General features: G+C 44.7%; 1 protein-coding gene and 1 long non-coding RNA gene across 3 annotated transcripts in view; both read left to right on the top strand.

Moving 5' to 3' along the window:
• Positions 1-492: 492 nt before the first annotated feature.
• Positions 493-20,484, top strand: part of ATXN10 (ataxin 10) — a 165,963-nt gene continuing 145,971 nt past the window's right edge. For both annotated transcript variants that reach the window (XM_072741971.1, XM_072741972.1), the window contains exon 1: positions 493-819. In XM_072741971.1, coding sequence (XP_072598072.1) covers positions 704-819 — 116 coding nt within the window. In that variant the 5' untranslated portion in view covers positions 493-703. The remainder of the gene's footprint in view (positions 820-20,484) is intronic.
• Positions 3,140-5,459, top strand: LOC140595930 (uncharacterized). The gene is made up of 3 exons (XR_011997911.1): positions 3,140-3,208; positions 4,410-4,440; positions 5,352-5,459. It is a non-coding gene; the product is annotated as an uncharacterized lncRNA (long non-coding RNA).

The raw sequence follows: 20,484 nt of genomic DNA, 5'->3' as shown, positions 1-20,484 counted from the left end.
CTGTCCCTGTACCCCTTCCCGGAAGGAGCCCCCACCTGCATCTCCCTCGGGGTGCACCCGTCCCCGTACCCCTTCCCATCAGCCCCCGCACGCCCGCATCTCAGGGTGCGCCCGTCCCCGTCCCCCTTCCCATCAGCCCCCGCACCCCCGCATCTCAGGGTGCATGCGTCCCCGTCCCCTTCCCATCAGCCCCCGCACCCCCGCATCTCAGGGTGCGCCCGTCCCCGTACTCCTTTCCATCAGCCCCCGCACCCCCGCATCTCAGGGTGCACCTGTCCCCGTACCCCTTCCCATCAGCCCCCGCACCTCAGGGCGCACCCGTCCCTGGACCCCCTCCCGACCAGGTCCCCCCTCCCCGACCCGCCTCTCTCCGTCTGGGGGAGCCCGGGCCCCCGGCTCGCCCTCTCGGACCCGCCGCCTCCTGGCGCCCCTCCCCTCTCCGCAGAACTTCCGCCCGCGCCCCCTCCCCTCAGGCGGGACTTCCGCCCGCGCCCCCTCCCTGCGCCGCGTCGTCCGGGTCGGCGCCCGGCGGGAGGCTGGGCGCGAGTCCGCGCGCTCTCCCCCGGGCCTGGGCTGCAGCGGCGCGGCGGCGGCGTAGACCGGCGGCTGCGGGGCGCGCTCCTCCCCCGCCCGCGCTCCCGCCGGCCCTCCGCCTCCTCCTGCTCCTCGGCGTCGCCCGGCCCTGCGAGCTGCGAGCGGCAAGATGGCGGCGCCCAGGCCGCCGCCCGCCCGGCTGTCCGGAGTCATGGTGCCCGCGCCCATCCAGGACCTGGAGGCCCTCCGCGCGCTCACGGCGCTCTTCAAGGAGCAGCGGAACCGGTAACGGCGGGCGGCGCGGGCAGGCGGGGAGCGGGCGCCCCTGCTCGGCGGTGGGCCCCGCGGCTGCCCCCGCCCGGCGCAGGTGTGGGCCGGGCGCAGGACGGACGTTCCACCTGCCGCCCGCTTTGCTGGCCCCGCGCGCGCGGTGGCCCGGCCGGGAGCGCTGACCAGGCCCGCGGTCGCGTAGCGGCGTCCTGGTGGGGTCGGGCCGGGGGCGGGGCGGGGGCATAGCCCAGTGCAGCGGGGCCCCGACTCTGCGCGACCTGCGTGGTTCCTGGCCTTACAGGCTGTGCGCTCCGGGACGACTGCTCCAAGCCTTACCCTTTTTTGGGGGTCTAAAATGTGAATATAATGCATATTTTCGTTGCTGGGTTGTACAGAGGGATAAATGACGGAAATAAAGCATGTGGAAATACAAAGTATACGATGCTCTGAGCCAGTGCTTGTTTGATTGTGTTCTGGTCTCTGGGCCTCCGTGACGTCCTCTGTTCAGGTGGGAATAATGTCGCACGGCACTTCCCTGCGAGGATTGCTGTAAGGATTAAGTGAGATAATGCACATTACATCCTTAGTATGTAGTACTTCATGTTAGTACTGAATGTTAGCTGGCATTCTTATTCTGGCATCACAGTTAGTGATGGTTCCCCATGTGCCAGGTTTTGTGCTAAGTGAAGTTGGAAAATGAAGTTCTTTACTGGGAAGTCCTGCTCTGGGGAGCCGGGGAATAGTTTTCTCGTGTGGGGGGGGATGTGTACACAGAGTAGTGAGAGCCCTGCAAGAACGCACAGCTAGATGCAGATTGGTCCAGATGGTCAATCTCTAGAGGCCCTTTGTAAAGATTTATTTATTTATTCAGAGAGACACAGAGAGAGGTAGAGGCAGGCAGAGGGAGAAGCAGGCTCCATGCCGGGAGCCCGACGCAGGACTCGATCCCTGGTCTCCAGGGTCACACCCCGCGCGAAGGCAGGCCCTAAACCGCTGAGCCACCCAGGCTGTCCCCCTTTGATCTTTAAATGGGCCGCCTTGGTCTGAGCACTTCTGCTCCCTTAGATCACAGTAGAAGCAGTGAGCTGTTGAAGGAGCGGTCAAAGCCCAGGGTAGCTTCTGTGGATTTTTTTGGAGATTCGTTAATTGATAATGATACTCCTGGTTGGATTGTGAGTTAATACGTCAGCACATCTGTACCACGGTGGACCTTCCTTTTAGTCAATTATCATCTTTCAGCCATTTGCTGAGCACCTACTCTGAAATAGGTTCTTTGCTGGGGCTGAGGTGAATGGGACATAATCCTTTTTTTTTCAAGCACAACAGGGAAATTGCTGTGTAAAATTGTAAAGGGCTCTAGACAAGAAGGTGGTGGCACAGAGGGAATTTGGATCTGTTGAATAGATAGTGGGCGAGGAAAGACTTTAGATTCATGGCTTACAGATGAGAGGGCTTATTAGAGCAGTATATATGCAAAGGGATTATATGCAGATTTTATAGGGTTCCAAGAAGATTAAATGAAATAATATAGGTGAGGTGTCTGGTATAGAGGAGGCATTCAAACACCAGGTCAGATGGAGATCAGAGGAGACATTCAAACCATTTTTATAACCAGTGGGATAAAATCCAAGACCTTGAGCCAGTTTACAAGGCCCTTCTTGACTGTTGTGAGGAGAGTCGATGGGGAGCCATTGAAGGTTCTTTCAAGGGAGTGGCAAGTTAAGTTGTGGGTATTAGAAAGAACTCTCTGCCATATGGGGGGATAAATTAGAATGAGGCTAGAGGCAGGAGACTTTGAAGAAACTGATGCATAAGCCCAAGGGAAAGAGAAAATTGCCTGCATTAGGACATTGTTCATGGGGATGGATAGAATAAATACTGAAAAATATTTACAGGGTTGAAGGGACAGGCATCAGGGTCCAGTTGGATTGTTGGAGGAGAACGAGCAAATGAAGCTTACCTCATTTGGCTTAAGGTTTTCTGGGTCCATGTCTTTGTTCCAGACAGAGTTTGGGGACCAGGGACAGGTGAAGTGCTGTGCAGGTCTTGGGATGGGGAGGCAGAATTATGGTGCAGACAGCCCTCCATGAGGGTTTGTAAGGTTAGGCTGTTGTTTTTGGTTCCAGCAAGTTACTAGTTTCTCTGCCACTGCAGGTGGACCCAGAGGGAGGATGGGACACAAAGTGAAGCAAAATGAGGCCTCAGAGCAGCATGTAGAAAACACCAGATAAAACAAAAAACAGGCTGAGGAAAGAAAGTAATTGATGGAACAAAAGAAAATCTTAGCTGAAGTAATGTATTTTGTGATACTTGCTGTATGTTTGATGTTACAGACACTAGCCTCTGTGGTAGCTGGAGCCAAGAGAAGCATCCTATAGCAGAAGAACAAAAACTTGGAACCCAGGTAGACCTGAACAAGGTTGAGGCTTACATCTCTGGATTTACTTCTCATCTTGAAAATGGTTGGATAAAACTGCCCACTTTGCAGAGTTTATCTTGAGGATCCATAACATTATATGTATAGCGTGGTGTTCCGTGCCATTTATTTAATAGCACCTGTTAAAAAGTGGTTGGATTGTAAGTGACCAAGAACCCAATAGTGTTTCATCTCTTGCTTTTTAGAAAACAGTCAAAGCTATATTAGAAGGGATATAATTTATTGTTGGGTTTCCAGGGAAAGGGACCTGAGGATCTCATTACAATTTCTAGCAACCTGCAAGTGAATGGAAATACTCATGTTTTATTGTAGTCATTTTAGATGTATCCATAAATTATTTGATACTCCATCCTTCAAGAGGAGGAGGTTAATTCCTCTCTCCTTGAGTGTGGGCTGAATTTAGTGACTTGCTTTTGTTATACTAGATTATGGCAGAAGTGACAGTGCGTGAGACTAGGTCCTAAACGACAGTGCAGTTCCCTCTTTGCTCTCTTGAATCACTGACACAGCTGCCATGTCATGAGGACACTCAAGCATCTGTGCAGAGAACTGACACAGTCAGCTGCCATGTCATGAGGACCCTCAAGCATCTGTGCAGAGAGATCAGTGTGGAGAGGAATGTGATGAGCCATCTTGGAAGTGGATAAGCTTAGTCTAGGGGAAACCCTCAGCCTTCTGTGACCCTTATGAGACCTTAAGCCAGAACCACCCCACTTAGCGACTCCCAGATTCCTGACCCTCATACCTGCGTGAGATCATAAGTGTTATTGTTTTTAACTGCTAAGTTTTGGGATAACTTATTATGTAGCAATAGATCATTAATATACCAATCTAAATTCTGCATGCTCTGGATTCTATAACCCACTTCTTGGATAGTATTCTAAACACAAAAGTCCATAGAAAATTGCTTAGAGTCGTAAAATACCAGTATTAAGATAGTACTCAGTGGGGCGCCTGGGTGGTGTAGGCGGTTCATCACTGAACTCTTGGTTTTTGCTCTAGTCGTGATCTCATTGTCATGAGATCCAGCCCTGCATTGGGCTCTGTGATCAATGTGGGGTCTGCTTGGGATTCTTTCTCTCTCTTCCTCTGCCCCTTCTGCTGGTTCATGCATGCTCTTTTCTGTCTCTGCAATAAATAAATCTTTTTTTTTTTTTTTTTTTAAAAGGTACTACTCAGCTCTTTCTCCTCTGTGGAAGGTAATTTTGTTTCCTACCCATTAAATTTGTTTTATAATGTTTAATGTACATATCTGCATTTTAAACTATATTTGTCAAGTGATTTTTTCTTGCTGTAATTTCTGAAAAAAGTAAGATATAAATACATTAAAACTTCTATTTTTGGGTTTTTGCTGGAGGTTTTCCAACCCTTTAGTTACTTTCATGGTGTATCTCTACATCATCTCTCTTAATGATGTAGCCAGATCCCCATGTTAACATGTAGAGCCAAATGAAATTTGTTGTCATATTCTATAGTTCTACTGTCCATTAAGTAGCCACTAGCTGCGTGTGGTGATTTAAAATAATTAGAAATAAGTGAAATGAATAATTGTGTTCCTTACTTGCACTAGCCACATTTTAAGTACTCAGTAACCACATGTGGTTAGTGGCTGCCCTATTGGTCACTGCAGATGTGGAATGTTTTCATCATTGTAGAAAGGTCTGTTGGATAGTGCTGCTCTATATTTTTTTCTATAGGGAAGATTATGTTCTGGTTCCTCAGTATTTTTGAAGTATTGAAACATTTGGATACTACTTTCTATAAATTATTCTGTTATGTAAACTAATACTTCCTTGTTCTTCCATATGATAAGCTTCTTGCATGAAGTGAGCATATCACATTCACTGTATCCCTAGCATCTAGCATGGAGTTTGATAATCACAGGTGCTTAACAAATTTTTGTGGAACTGCTGGTGTGTGTATAGCTTATTATTCATTGTGCATACTTGGTCCTTTCTTCCAGTCTCATGTAGAGAATATATGTATGTATGTATGTATGCTTATATATGTATGTATACGTATATATTTTTTTAGTTTCTCTCAGGATGGCTTATTTTTCCTTTTTAATCTGTGTTTAGTGAAAATTGTTTTTCTGTTTACTTTCTTCCAGGTTTTGTACATCCTGTTTAAAAGTGCAGCTGTTTCCCTCCATCCTTCTGAACTCCATTGCTATATAAACTCTATTTTTTTTAAGAGAGCACTTATTATATTTTAACATACTGTGTATTATTTGTAGTGTTTTTTTTTTTTTTTTTAATTTTTTTTTTTATTTGGTTCTCTGCCTCTTTCTAGAATAGAAGGCCCAGGAGGGTAGAGATGTTTGGCTTTTGTTTAGATTATTCTGTTTGGATAATGCTTCTTGAATTTGATGTTTTTTTATCAATACATCAGCTGGTATGTCTTCAAAAGTTTCTTCCCCATTCTTGCCGTTCCTTCTAGGACTCCACACACATGTTAAACCTTTCACTATATATTATATATATTTTAAAGATTTATTCATTTTAGAGAGCGCGTGCGTGTGCATATGCATACACGGGGAGAGAATCTTCAAGTGGATTCCCCGCTGAGCGCAGAGGTGGTTTTGGGGCTCCGTCTCACGACCTTGAGATTATGACGTGAGCTAAAACCAAGAGTCAGATGCTTAAATGACTGAGCCCCCCCTTGGGCCCCTCACTGTATTTTATATGTATCATAGGCTTCTTTCTCTATTGTCCCTTCTCAGAGCTTCCGTTTGAAAATTTGCTACTAATCTGCTTTCTAGTTTTCTGATCCTCTCTTCTGTTGTGTTTAGTCTCCTGTTGTCTGCTGTATTCTTAGTTTCAGATACTGCATTTTTGAATTATCATATTACAGAATGTCTCTGATTCTTTTTTAAAAAAGATTCATTACTACTTGAACATATTAATTATAGTTATTTGAAAGAATGTGCCTGTTGGGGCACCTGGGTGGCACAGCTGGTTAGGCATCTGACTCTTGGTTTCAGCTCAGGTCTTGATCTCAGGGTTTCAAGTTCAAGACCCACGTTGGGCTCTCCACACTCGGTGTGGAGCCTACTAAAAAGCAGCAACAAAAATGTGCTTGATGACATTCTATTGTCCATTTTTCTTGTGTTCAGTAATATGGTCCTGTCTTTTTTATTGAATGCTGAATGTTGTGTAAGGAGAATTAAGGTCATTTCCAGATGTCTTCCCTTTGAAGAATATTTGCAAACTCAAAACCATAACCTAAAAACTCTTTTAAGAATGATGATAGAACAACTTGATATCTAATTGGAATAAAATGAACTTTGGCCCGCACATTGCACCATCCACAAAAAATACCTCAACATAAAAGCTGAAACTATAACGTTTTGGGAAGAAAACATGGGAGAATATCTTTATGACTTGGAGTGTAGGTAAATATTTCTTACCCAGCACACAGATAACACCAACCATCAAGAAAAAATTGACTTTATCAAATTAGACTTTAACAGAATTAAGAACTTTTACTCATCACAAGACACTATTAAGAAAATGAAAAGGCAAGCCATAAACTGAGAAAATACTTGGAATTCATGTATCTGACAAAAGACTTGTTTTAGAATATACAAAGCACTCTTAAAACATGATCATAAAAAGACAAACTTAATTTAAAAAATCGAGTGATAAAATTCTGTGCTTCACAAAAGAAGGTAACAGTCTATAGGTGGCCAACAACACTAATGACAAGTACTCATTGTCATTAGTCATTAAGGAAATGCAAATTAAAATGAGATGCCACTTTACATTCTTTAGGATAGCTGTAACAAGAAAAAAAAAAAGGAAAATAAGTGTTGGTGAGGATGTGGAGAAATTGGAACACTTGGGCATGTTTAGTGGGAATGTCAAATGGTATAACTAGAATGGAAAAGATTTTGGTGGCTCCTCAGAAGGTGAATACGACTTAGCAGTCCCACTCGTAGGTGTGTATCATAGAACTGAAAGCAGAGGCTCCAACAGATACTTATGTGCCAACGAGCAGTGTAGCATTACTCACAATGGCCAAAAGATGGAAACAACCCAAGTGCCCATCAGCAGATGAATGGATACACAAAATGTGGACTATCCATATTAGCAGTGAGAAGGAATGAGGTGCTGATCCATGCTATGATATGGATGAACCTTGAAAACATGCTCAGTGGAGGAAGCCAGATATGAAAGGACAAATGTTATATAATTCTACTTAAAAGAAGTACCTAGAATTAGACAAATTGGAGACAGCATATTAGGGGTTACCAGCAATTGGGAGTGGGGAGGAGTTAATTCTTACTGGTTATAGAGCTGTTTGGGGTATTCAAAAAGTTTTGGAATGATCATGGTGATGGTTGCACAACAATATGAACATAATTCAAGCCACTGGGTTTTATACTTAAAAATGGTCAAAATGGCAAAATTTATGTTAAATAGACAGTAGTTCCCCACCTTGGGGACACATTCCAAGACCCTCAGTGGATACCTGAAACTGTAGATAGTATACTATGTTTTATTGCTATCCATACTATCTTTGATGACATTTAACTTAAAAGTTAGGCATTGTAAGAGATTAACAGCACTAACTAATAGTAAAATGATGCTTGGGTGGCTCAGTGGTTGAGTATCTGTCTTGGGCTCAGGGCATGATGCCAGAGTCTGGGAATCGAGTCTCGCATTGGGCTCCTTAGGGGGAGCCTGCTTCTCCTTCTTGTGTTTCTGTCTTTGTCTCTCTCTGTCTCTCATGAATAAATAAATAAGATCTTTAAAAAAAAAAGTAAAATAGAACAGTAATAGCATACTGTAATAAAAGTTATATGAATGTTGTCTTTCAGAATATCTTACTGTGCTGTATTCACCCTTGTGATGATGTGAGATGGTTCAATGTCTACATGATGGGATGAAGTGTGATGAATGACGTAGGCATCTGCTTCTGGACTATGGTTGACTGCGGGTAGCTTAAACTGTAGAAAGCGAAATTGTGGATGTAGGGGACTACTGTGTTATATTTTACCATGATAAAAAAATTAATAATATACAGAAGTCAATCAAATTATATACTTGAAATGAGTGCATTATATGCTATGTAAATTATATTTCAATAAAGCTTTTATTTTGAAAATTTTTAAATTAATTTTTGAGAGAGTAGGGAGGAGAGACAGAGAGAATCCTAAGAAGGCTCCATGTCCAGTATGGAACCCAATGCAGGGCTTGATCCAGAACCTTAAGATCATGATGTGAGCTGAAATTAAGAGTGGGATGCTTAACTGACTGGCAGTCAGGTGCCCCTCAGTAGAGCTTTTATAAACAAAACCATAATGAGATAGCTCTGCATACCCATCAGAATAGCTAAAATTAAAATGACTGACAAGCATCAGATTTTGGTGAGGATGTGGAGCAATTGGAACTCTCCTACTTTGCTGGTGGGAGTGTAAATGGTACACCTGCCTTGGGAAACATTTTGGCAGTTCTTTGTAAAGTTTAACATATACCTGCCTATGACTAGGTATTTACCTAAGAGAAACAACATGTCCACAGAAGACTTACTATTTTTTTAATATATTTTATTTATTTATATGAGAGCACATGGAGGGAGGGGGAGAAGCAGACTCCCGGCTGAGCAGGGAACCCTACACGGAGCTTGATCATAGGACCCTGGGATTATGACCTGAGTTAAAGGCAGATGCTTCACTGACTGAGCCACCTAGGTGCCCCCACAAAAGACCTATAAAAAGATCCTTGTAGTAGCTTTATTGATAATAGCCTTAGAAGCACCTCCAATGACCACCAGTGGGAAATGGGTAAAAGTGCTTGGTAATTTAAATGAATGAACCATCGATACACACAATAGTGTGGGTGGATCTCAGTGGCATACTGAGTGAAAGAAGCCAGACACCCAAGTATGTAGTGTGTGATTTTGTGTTTATGACATTCTGCAATGGTAAAGCTAATCAGTAGTGATACAGATCTGAACAGTGGTTGTTGAAAGAGGTTGGGGATTGATTGGAAAGGAACATGAGGGCATTTTCTGGAGCAAAAGAAACATGCTGTATCTAGGTGGGGGTATTGGTTGCTTGCGGTATGATTTTGTCCCAACTCCCCCCTTTTTTTTTTAAGATCTTATTTATTTATTCATTCATTCATTCATTCATTCATTCATTCATTCATTCATGAGAGACAGAGACACAGGCAGAGGGAGAAGCAGGCTCCATCCAGGGAGCCTGATATGGGACTCGATCCCGGGTCTCCAGGATCACGCCCTGGGCTGAAGGCAGGCCCTAAACCGCTGAGCCACCCAGGGATCCCCCTTGTCCTAACTCTTAAACTGATATTTATGATTTGTGTATTTCGCCATATGTAAAATTGTATCTAATTTTCTGCCCTTAGGGTTCTACCCTTCTCACCACTCCACAAAAGAAAATGGGTATTAGAATGCATGCCTGGTAGGGTTGATGTAGGTATTAGAGTGTGCTTTATGTAGAGAGTCCAGAACAGTTTCTGGTATGTGGCCAGTGGGACATTGCAGGCTCTAGCCAGAGTCCAGAGTGAAAAGAAGTGTGTGGTAACTCTTGAGAATTTTGTGTATTTTTGTTTTTATTTTTTATTTTTATTTTTTTTCATTTTTAAAGATTTTATTTATTTATTTATTTTTTTAAAAAAGTTTTTCTTTATTTATGATAGTCACACAGAGAGAGAGGGAGAGAGGCAGAGACACAGGCAGAGGGAGAAGCAGGCTCCATGCACTGGGAACCCGACGTGGGATTCGAACCCGGGTCTCCAGGATCGCGCCCTGGGCCAAAGGCAGGCGCCAAACCGCTGCGCCACCCAGGGATCCCCTTAAAGATTTTATTTATTTATTTATTCATGAGAGACACACAGAGAGAGGAAGAGACACAGGCAGAGGGAGAAGCAGGCTCCATGCAGGGAGCCCGTTGTGGCACCCGATCCTGGAACTCCAGGATCACGCCCTGGGCCGAAGGCAGGCGCCAAATGCCGAGCCATCCAGGGATCCCCAGAATTTTGTGTATTTTAAAGTCGTGCTTGCAAAGTCTTTAATTTCATCTCATTTCCACAGTCAAGTTCTTGTTTTAAAAGGCTTATGGAACTGGGATCCCTGGGTGGCGCAGTGGTTTAGCGCCTGCCTTTGACCCAGGGCGCGATCCTGGAGACCTGGGATCGAATCCCACATCGGGCTCCCAGTGCATGGAGCCTGCTTCTCCCTCTGCCTGTGTCTCTGCCTCTCTCTCTCTCTCTCTGTGACTATCATAAATGAATAAAAATTAAAAAAAAATAAAAGGCTTATGGAACTGCCTCTGAAACTTTGGAATGAGAAGTAGGTATAAAAACAAACTCAGGGGAAGGAAAAAAAATGGTTTTTCAGATTTAAGATTTGGGCAGTGATTTCATGCCACAATTTTAATTCCTCGGTACAAAGGTGTTTAGCAATATTACATAATTTTAAGAAGCTGTAAGAATTTCTGGTAAAAAAAGAAGCAAATGCTTGAAAGCAACAGTGTTGTGACTTAGGCAGAGGATGGTAGATGTGTTTGCATAGAATGACTGCTTTAGGAGCTGACATTGATAACAACCTTAGTGTGCACTCTTTGGAAAAGGAAATTGAAGCTTTTCATTAGTTTTCATCCCAGTGTTTTTGTTGGTTTGTTTGCTTATTTTTAAACTCATGACAAATCAAAACCACAAATACGTAATAACCTCAGGGCCTTTATGGAAGATGATAGAACACATGATCCAACCCAGTACCCATGCATTTCACTTGCAAAATCAACAAACATGAAAGTTTCCTCTTGTACTCTCAAAGTTCAAAACACTACTGATACAGTTAATGCCCTCTGGATGGGAGCACATTAACCCACAAGGTAGCAGCTTGAAACCACAAACATTTATTATTTCACACAGTTTGTGAAGGTCAGGAGTTGCTTGGCTGGGTGGATCTGGCTTAGTGTCTTTTCTGTGGTCACAGTCAGGCTGTCCACTTGGTCAGCCCGCCTCCGAAGGCCTGACTGGCTGGAGGCCCGATCCCAAGGCTTTGGGCGGGAAGCTTCAGTTCCTTGCCGCATGGACCCTCCCCTAGGGCTGCTCACACCCTGGCAGCTGGCTCATTCCATGGCAGTGATGCAAGAGAGTGTCCTCAAGGTGGATGCTGGAGCTTCTCTACAATCTTGGAAGGGACCTGCCCTTTCTCCTGTGTGTTGTCATGGTCATGGTCACAGACATGGGAGGGATCACACACCAGGGCTGAACACGGGAGGTGGGGATGGTGGTGGGAAGGCTCTTTGTTTCACCATCCAATCCCATTCTTCCCTCTTGACTTCATAAATGATACACCGAATACTCTACAGTGTGCATGTGGTATTTACGTTATGTTTGTGAGCTGCCAGTTATATCATTACCTCCAGCTGTTGTAAAGCATACCAGCAGGGGAAGTCGTCATAATTTACCTACCCTTTCTCTTGCTGATGGGTATTTGGATTGCCTTGGATTTTTGGTAATTCCTACCATATTCTTTCTTCTCTTAATTCAGGGGAGGCCCGTCCTGGTGCTTACTGGCTCGTGTTGGCCGTAATGGCCATGTGGTGGCGGGCACTTCTGCCCGTCCTGAGTGTGCTTCGCCCTTTGGTCGTAGACCTGATTGTAGCTGAGCATTTATATTCAGTTTTTGAGTATGGACATATGTGTTGTTTAAAAGCAGGGCTGCATATTTATGTATTTTAAAAATAACCACAAGGGACGCCTGGGTGGCTCAGGGGTTAAGCACCTGCCTTCAGTTCAGGTTGTGATCCCGGGATCGAGTCCCGCATTTGGGCTCCATGCGGGGAGCCTGCTTCTCCCTCTGCCTGTGTCTCTGCCTCTCTCTTTCTGTGTCTCTCATAAATGAATAAATCTTAAAATAAAAAAAAAATAACCACTATTACATCATTTGGAATGGAGGGGGGAGATGGGTCAGGTATGACAGGCGTCTCTGATGCAGCTCCTGGTCTGTTTTGAGTGCTCATTACGTGTTGAACTGCATAGTGTGATGCGCAGGCAGTGGCTGTACTGAGAACATCCCTTCTAAGCTCTGTCCCGGAGCCAGTCAGTAATGATTGTCCTGGTTACTCCAGAGCTTTTAGTTTGGCTTACTTTGATGCCTTCACACATGCCCATGTTTAGCAACAGTAGTTGATATAGTGTAAAGAGCTATAGTCAGCACTAAACAGGGCAACAGCTCAAATGCCAGAATACTGAATGTCTTATGCCTTCATTCCTTTGTGCATATACACACCTGATTTTCCCTCAAGATTTAATGACTTTTACTTTCTACTGAAAGCCCATTTTGATCTCAAAGGTGCTTCCTGCCCTGTGTTCCCTGTGGCCCTCTGTGCTTCCCTCTCTGAAAGAACTTCCTATGGTGCTGTAATCACAGAGTCACCTGCTGGTCCCACTAGAATCAGGTCAGCCTGAGGGCAGGCTTCTCCTTAGTTCCCTCCGTATTCTCAGTACCTGCTTAAAGACCTAGCACAGAATGAGCACTTGATGGTGTTCTTACTATTTCTTGAATATTTAATTTTCTTGAGTCCTTAGATATAAAGAGGGAGTGTAGCAGAAAGATTCTAGCAAGGAAGGTATAGAAAAAAATACCAAATATGACAGGGGACTGTAATTTCAAGAGGTAAAAAAGTGCCTTGGTATTTCTAATTGCTTGTATAACTATGTTGATGAACTTCCACAAAGGGAATAGGATGAGTACTTTAGAGGTCAACGTACTACCGAACTCAAAAATAAACCTGTCTGTGTACACACATACTCACATACTCCTAGGTTTTCCTCAAACGTTACTGAGCCTCCAGCCAGCAAGAATCTTTGCACCAAAAACAAAAAAATGAAACAAAACGAAAAACACAAAAAATCCCGCACGCGTCGTCAGCTTAGCTAAGGTCACCATATGGCATCTTGACTCAACCATGATTCAGATCAGCTTTGTTGAGAGAGAACATCAATTAAGTCACACTATAAAAAGCACTTTTCAGGGTAGGATGACAGTTCCTTTTATTTTTACCTAGGCCATGAGCTGGAAGAGCACATGGAACTAATTGGTAAGGTGTTCTGACTCAGCTTCAAAATACAGATGTGGTCAGGGTGAGCCACCCCTCACATTCAATTATCTCAAATGGACAAAACAGACAGGAAAAAGTCGGAGCCAGCAAGTCAAAATAAATAAGGTCGGGGCTGTGACCACCAGTGCCCTCAGAGCATAATTTCTCAGCTCTCCATGCTTCTAGTCTTTTGTAGTGGTACCCGGACTGTGGGCAAGGGAACTCACTCAGAGGCGCAGGAGCCCTGGGCTTGGCTACGCTGAGTCAAGCTCTCTGCTGGCTGTGGGCCTGGCCCTGTCGTGTCAGAGCTCAGGAGACCATGTGCAAGCCAGGGAGGCTCTCGCTGCAGCCTCGGAGCAGAGTGTGTGTGTGTGTGTTTGTGTGTGTGTGTCTCTCGGGCTCAGTGAAGTGCCTGGCACGGAATACGCAGGATTTAATGGTTAGTAGCTGTTCCCGTCATTGAGAATTTCGCACAGCTTTATCAAAGGACATTAAAGAAGACAGATGGTAAGACAGACCATTATGCCATGATGGAAAACCTCAGTAGCGTAAAGACATGGATTCTCCCCGAAGTGACTTGTGGTTTCAGCGCCTCTGAAAATAAAATCTCGGCAGGGGTTTTGGTAGCAGTTCACAAGCTGATTTTCTCATTTATATGGTGAACTAGGTTCTCTGTTCTCCCCAATTCCCTTTTCTGACGACTGGGCTCTTAAGACCCTTCTTCGCGTGTGCCCTCCGCAGAATTCTCCACTTCCTCATTTTCTTTTCTGAACATTGATCTTCGTGATCTAAGTGAAACATGGCTTGCCTCTGAGGGCTGCGTTTCTGGGAGGTCTTCCAAGGCTGTTCTCTCTCTCCAGTGTGCCCTGGGCTTGAAGGCATGCTGGACGTTCTCCTCGGCCTTTTCCTCTGGAACCCTCTAGCCTCCATTTCATGCTGTCAGTGTGAAAGTGTGTGGGGGTGTTTAGCTGTTTGAGGGCTGCGTGGGTCACTTCACTGTGTTCCTTGAATGAACTTCAGGTCACTGTTAACCGTACACTGCCCGTCTTCTCTTAAATCTTGGTCGTTTCAGTATTCACATAGATCGTTTCGTCTCTCTGGCCTTCTCTCCGTCCGTGATATTGACCTCCACCCCACGTAACCACACTGCCAGCACCATCTTGGCCTTGTCATTAACTGTAGCTGCCTTCCCACCACAGTCTCAGCTTCAGGAGTCCCACTTTGCCTTCCTGTTTGATCCTTCCTAGGTCACTTCCCCCAGGGGTCTCCAGCCCCACCAGGACCTACAGTCTGTTGATCCTACTATTTCTTTTTTTTTGTTTCTATTTAAATTTTAAATAGGCTCCATGGTTAGTGTGGGGCTCAAACTCACAACCCTGAGGTTAGGAGTCACATGCTTTACTGACTGAGCCAGCCAGGCGCCTATCTTACAACCTCCGTTTCCTGTCCCTTTTGTTACTCAGGTTTACGTTTTCCTCATCTGCTTTTGATTGATGGGTCCGTAATAAAAGCATTTGCTTTTGTATCCACCTTCAGTTCCCTTTCTCCTTTCTTAGCTTTGCCTCAGGCTTCCCTGGGACAACTCCAGCTCTGATTAAAGCCACCTTGCTGTGTCCTCTGTGCCCAGGTAGCTGAGCAAGGCCGGAGAAAAGTTACGCCATGCTCGCTGGTCTCACAGTAAGTTGACAAACCCTCCATGACAGTGCTAATGGGTCTGTCTTTACCTTGATCACTAGCCTGCCTTAGTTGCCCGGCAGTCATGTCTCTCCCTGGTCTATTTGGCCTCCTGCTTTCCTGGTCAACTATGTCAACTTGATTTCCTTAACTTTCCGTTGTCTCTCCCTCGTTCTCATGCCAGGCTTCCTATTTTACTGAGAAAAGAGGAGCAACCAGAAGGTAATTTCCAGGACTCCCCATCACCCTGTCTCCCAGCTCCCTGTGTCTGTGCCCATCACCTGCCTTCCCTTCTGTGACTGTGGATGAAGGGTCCTGCTCTGATGCTCCTCCCCGCCAAGACCTGTACTCAGTTTACTCCCTTTTGCATTCAGTGCTCCAATAATCCCCCCCCCCAAAAAAAATCATCATGAGGTTTTTACCCTTTCTGTTGGATTATTTTCATAAATTTAAACATCTGCTATAATGTTTCCCCTTGTGGGAAAACTCTCTTCTATTTCCCTGAGCTGTGATCTCATTTTTCTGCTCCCTTTTGTAATGGAAGTTTTCTGAAGAGTGATTTATATTCACCTACTTTCTCTAGAACCCATTCCATGGTGCTCACCAGCGGTCCTCCTTTTCATCTCTTCGCTCCCCTGACCTGCCAGCTGCATCTGATGGAGTGGCTCACATCTTTCTCCTTGAAACACTTTATTCGCCCCCCCGCCCCTTTGCACGCCACCAGCCTTTTCTGAATAAGCCTCCCTCTTTGGCTGTTACTTCCTGGCTCCCAGGACTCAGTCCTCAGACCTCTCTCCTCCCTCTGCCTACTTCGCTCCCCAGTGACCTTGTTCAGTCTCATGCTTGACCATGTTTACTCTTCATGTGCTGGTGGCTGTAACATTTTGCCCTGGCTGCACTTCCCTTCTGAACTCCTGGCCTGTGGATTCCTCTGCCTTCTGCATAATTCATCATTTCTAGTAAGCACCTCCAGCATCACCGGTCCCAGCCTGCAGAGCCCCTCAGCCCCCGGATACCTCCAGGCAGCCTTCTCCCCTTCAGTGCACAGCATAGACCTTTTTCTCATTGTTGCTCAGGCTACAGTTCTGGAGTCCTCCTTGAATCCATTTTCTCAGAGATAGCCCTCATGACAGTTTTTGTCATCAGATCCCGTCAGCTCTTCAAGAATATATCCAGAGTCTGACCTCTGCTTACTCGCTCAGCTGCTGCCAGTCTTTTCCTAGAACAGTGTCCTCACTGGTGTCCTGGTGCCTTCTTTTCCCCCTGCTATGGCCGAACCATCACAGAGCAGTCAGAGGGGTCCCTCAGGATGCAGGGCACTAGAGCCCTCCGTGGCTTCCCGGCATGATATAAGCCAAAGTCCTCTGGGCTGTGTGGTCCGGTTCCGTCTTGCCTCTGACTCAGGTTACCTTTCCATTCCCTCATCTGGCTGCCTCCCCATGAGCCCTTCGCCTTCCATCCATGCTCGTCTCCCAGGGAAGTACCAGTGCCTCCTTAACTGTCTCCCGTTCTGTGCTCAAATAACCACTTTTTTGGATAAAGGTTTTATTTTATTTTTTTTTAAGATTTAAGATTTTGTTTATTCATGAAGACACAGAGAGGCAGAGAGAGAAGCAGGCTCCCCATAGGGAGCCCAATGTGGACTGATCCTAGTACTCTGGGATCATCACGCCCTGAGCCAAAGGCAGATGCTCAACCACTGAGCCACTCAGGCGTCCCTTGAGTAGGGTTTTAATAAGGTTCTTAAAGAGGCCTTATATACAAAACGTTTCTCTGCTTGAGAACATAAAGACATTCTCTGCATATTTTCTTCCAAAGCTTTATGGTTTTGGCTAACATATATTCCTAGATGCATCCGGAGTTACTTTCTTTGTCTGGGTATACAGGAGAGGATCCAGTTCCATTTTTCCATATGGGAAGTGGTTGCAGCAGCACCACAGAGTGGCCCAGCCCTGCAGATTCAGTGGCTGTGCTGTCACCTGTCAGGTTTCTTTGAATGCAGTGCTGTTCCTGGACACTCTGTCCAGTGGTTTATTTTTCCACCTGTGTGCCAGTTTCACCCTTTCTTGGCTTCTTTGAGTTGGCATCGTGCATTTATGATTCAGTTCTGATGAGAGGTGAATTTTGACTGTATTGGGCACAGTGGGAACGGGGGAAGCATGTCATTTTGAGGGAGGGTGGGGAGAGGATGGATATGTGTGGATTCTTTAAAGCAGGGTTGCCACTTCTGGCCCTCCACCTTTTATGAATGTCCATATCTTTTTTTTTTATTCCCCCTTAAATGGCCTGTGAGTGGTTTTTACATTTTTAAATAGTTAGGAAAAATAAACTTTGTGGCACCTGAAAATTGCATGAACTTTAAATGTCAGTGTCCATAAGTAGAGCTTTATCAGCACACCAGCTGTGTTCCTTTACAGAAGTGTTGTATGTGGCTGCTTTTTTCCCCAATGGCAGAGTTGTGGAGCAGTGACCAGAGATTGTCAGGCCCTCTGGTTCCAGAGTGTTTACTAGCTGGCTTTTTCTAGATAAATGGATTGGTCTGGGCTGTCAGGGACAGTGTGAGTTCCACATGGAACAGAAGAGAGAAAGAGTATAAAAAAAGAGTTTGAGGTCTGCAAAGATGAATCTCAAAATTCTGCCCCAGGCTGTTTCTGGCAGGAGAAGTGAATCTTTTTATTTTCTGTTTTATTTTGTTCAGTCTAGCCCGGTCAGAGATCAGTAAGCAGAGTTCCGTGGTTTTATTTTATTTATTTATTTATTTATTTATTTATTTATTTATTTATTTATTTATTTTTTACTATTTTTTTAAATTTTTTTATTTATTTATGTATGATAGTCACAGAGAGAGAGAGAGGAAGAGACACAGGTAGAGGGAGAAGCAGGCTCCATGCACCGGGAGCCCGATTTGGGACTCGATCCCGGGTCTCCAGGATCGCGCCCTGGGCCAAAGGCAGGCGCTAAACCGCTGCGCCACCCAGGGATCCCCGTGGTTTTAAATAATAACCAGGGATTCTTATTTTAATCTGGGAGCTTGGGCACATCCTAATAGATTTTCTCAGTGTCAGTGGTTGTGCTGCTCTAACCCACCCATGCTGGTTTTTCACTGAACGGGAGGTATTAGAATCTTTTCTGAAGCACAGAAGTCTCAGCAGGGCAGTGCAGTGATGAGCCTTTGGTTTCCTCTTCAGGAGAAGGTCCCGCCTGATGAATTAACTGTAAAATGTGTGTGCACACAGTACGGCAGACCTGTCTAATCTCTGACATACGGTCATAGGGAGTTTTCTTTAATTTTACTCAGACAGGACTTGCCAAGATTAAACCTACAGATCTGTTCAAACTTGAAGGAAATGAAATTCTATCTTTTGTAGAATTCAAACCCCTCCCTCCCTTTTTTTTGTTCTGTAATGTAACATTTCATTTGTGTATTGTCTTCAGGGTATGCATTCCTATGTAATAGGAATGTCTAACAGTTGAATTTTAATTGTCCTCTAAGTACTTTCTGCCTTCTGTGAATAAAGTAGCTAAGCTTTTTAAAGTCTGTGAATATTTTGTGTTAGTTTGGTTAAAGCAGAAATGACAGCAATTACTGTTATTAATAGTAACATTTGTAACATGGGAACGATTGATCTTTACTGTTTTACTGTCGTTAATCATTTCATGTATTTAGCTGCGTTGTCTTGACAGTGAACTTAGAACTTGAAGACAGGGTACATTAGGGTTGCTTTGGATCTGTTATACCAAATAGCTTTCTTTCGAGGCTGCCAAGGAGCCAAGAAGTATATACAAGACTGTTAGATGCTTTCATAGAGTTCTTACTGGCGGTGAGTGAAAGCTCTTTCTGTCCACATCTGATGAAAGTTGTTCGTGTATTGTATGCAAAGATGGCGAATGAAGTCTATAACCATTTATTATGTGGCTCTAGAGGAAATGGTATTTTCCTTCTGCCCTTTATAGGGGAGCCAGACATCTAACAAATAGTCTCTGTTCTCAGGAAATTTAAAATACAGTCCATTGGGCCACATTCCCCCCTTTAAGCTCATCCATTGTATCCTGTGTGGAGGAGAAATTAGATGTTTGTTAAGTATCGGTCAAGAGGTTTCTACATCTCACTGAAAACATGACCTTTTTTGAGGATAAAGGAGATATGGAGTCAAGACTATATGAATTTCTTAACAGGAATGGAAGAGTCAGGACTCCTGGGTGGCACAGTGGTTGAGCAGGGCATGATCCTGGAGTCCTGGGATCAAGTCCCACGTCAGGCTCCCTGCATGGGCCTGCTTCTCCCTCTGTCTGTGTTTCTGCCTCTCTCTCTGTGTCTCTCATGAATAAATAAATAAAATCTTAAAAAAAAAGAATTAAAAAAAAAAGGAATGGAAGAGTCAAACAGATGTCTTGATAGTTCCCTTTCTCTGGTCGCTGCTGCCCCATGTGCTAATTTTACCCTGCTCACCTTGGCCTGGCGACTGGCTCAGGGTGCATGCTCAGTTATGCACCTGTGAGGCAGGCAGATGCTACCGAGTGTGCAAATGGACATCAGTGTTGTAAACTTGAATAAATACAATTAGTGAATGTCCTTCCTGGGCCCTAGAGATACAGAGAAAAATAGGACAGGCTCTGTTTTCCCAAGATTTATGGGCTGGCAGCATAGTTGGGTTGGAGAGGCAAGTATAATCTAATGTGGATAAGTATTAGTCCAGTCTTATGGAGGGAGTTCCAGTGGGATGTAGAGGTGGGAAATGTTCTGCCTGGAGTAGCAGAGGAGTTTCACCAGGGCTTAGAGTTTTCAAAACGCCTCCATAAGGAGACACAGGATTTTCCAGGCAGAGAGTTGGGTGGGGGTTGTGTGGAACATGTATTCTGGGGAGGGCACATGTTTGAGCAGACAAAGAGGGTTGCAAGTGCTTGGTGTTCTCAGGAATTCATGGGTGTGCAGCCTGGGGAGAGCAGATGACGGTGATCACAGTCCCAAATTATTTTCTCTTCCCATCTCAAACATGAAGTGCCCTATGCTGCCTTGATACTTTTCTAGCAACTATTAATAGTTATTTTGACTTCAGGAATATTATGATTGGCCTTAGCTCAGTTAAACATTTTTGTTTTGATTAAAAGTGTAACAAAGGAGAAAGGCCTGGTACCTATGTGTCAAATTATCGTGTAGCATTGGGAATTATTCATAGGATGGTTCATGAACTTACTGATTGTTCAGTGCTTAGAATATCAGTTCTCCAATTTTCCCAAGAACAGTCCTTTTTTTCCATCTTGCCTTTGCATCTACCATAGTTTGAGTCCAGAGCTTTTGATGCGCTCGATATCAGTGTTGAGTAAAAGAGATGTTAGGGTTTCAAAGAGCGGCTTCAGGGAAGACCATTCACGGTAGGAACGTGGTACTGCGGGAGGGTAGCTCACAAAAGACCAGGGGGGATAGGTCATGTTGGCTCTTATCACAGGTGAGATGACACCATCTTTGTGCAGTGGGGGCAGATAACGA

Source organism: Vulpes vulpes, chromosome 16 (assembly GCF_048418805.1).
Source record: "Vulpes vulpes isolate BD-2025 chromosome 16, VulVul3, whole genome shotgun sequence".
Taxonomy (NCBI): Eukaryota; Metazoa; Chordata; class Mammalia; order Carnivora; family Canidae; genus Vulpes; species Vulpes vulpes.
Note: the sequence above shows the minus strand (reverse complement) of the source record. Positions and strands in the feature narration are given on the sequence as shown.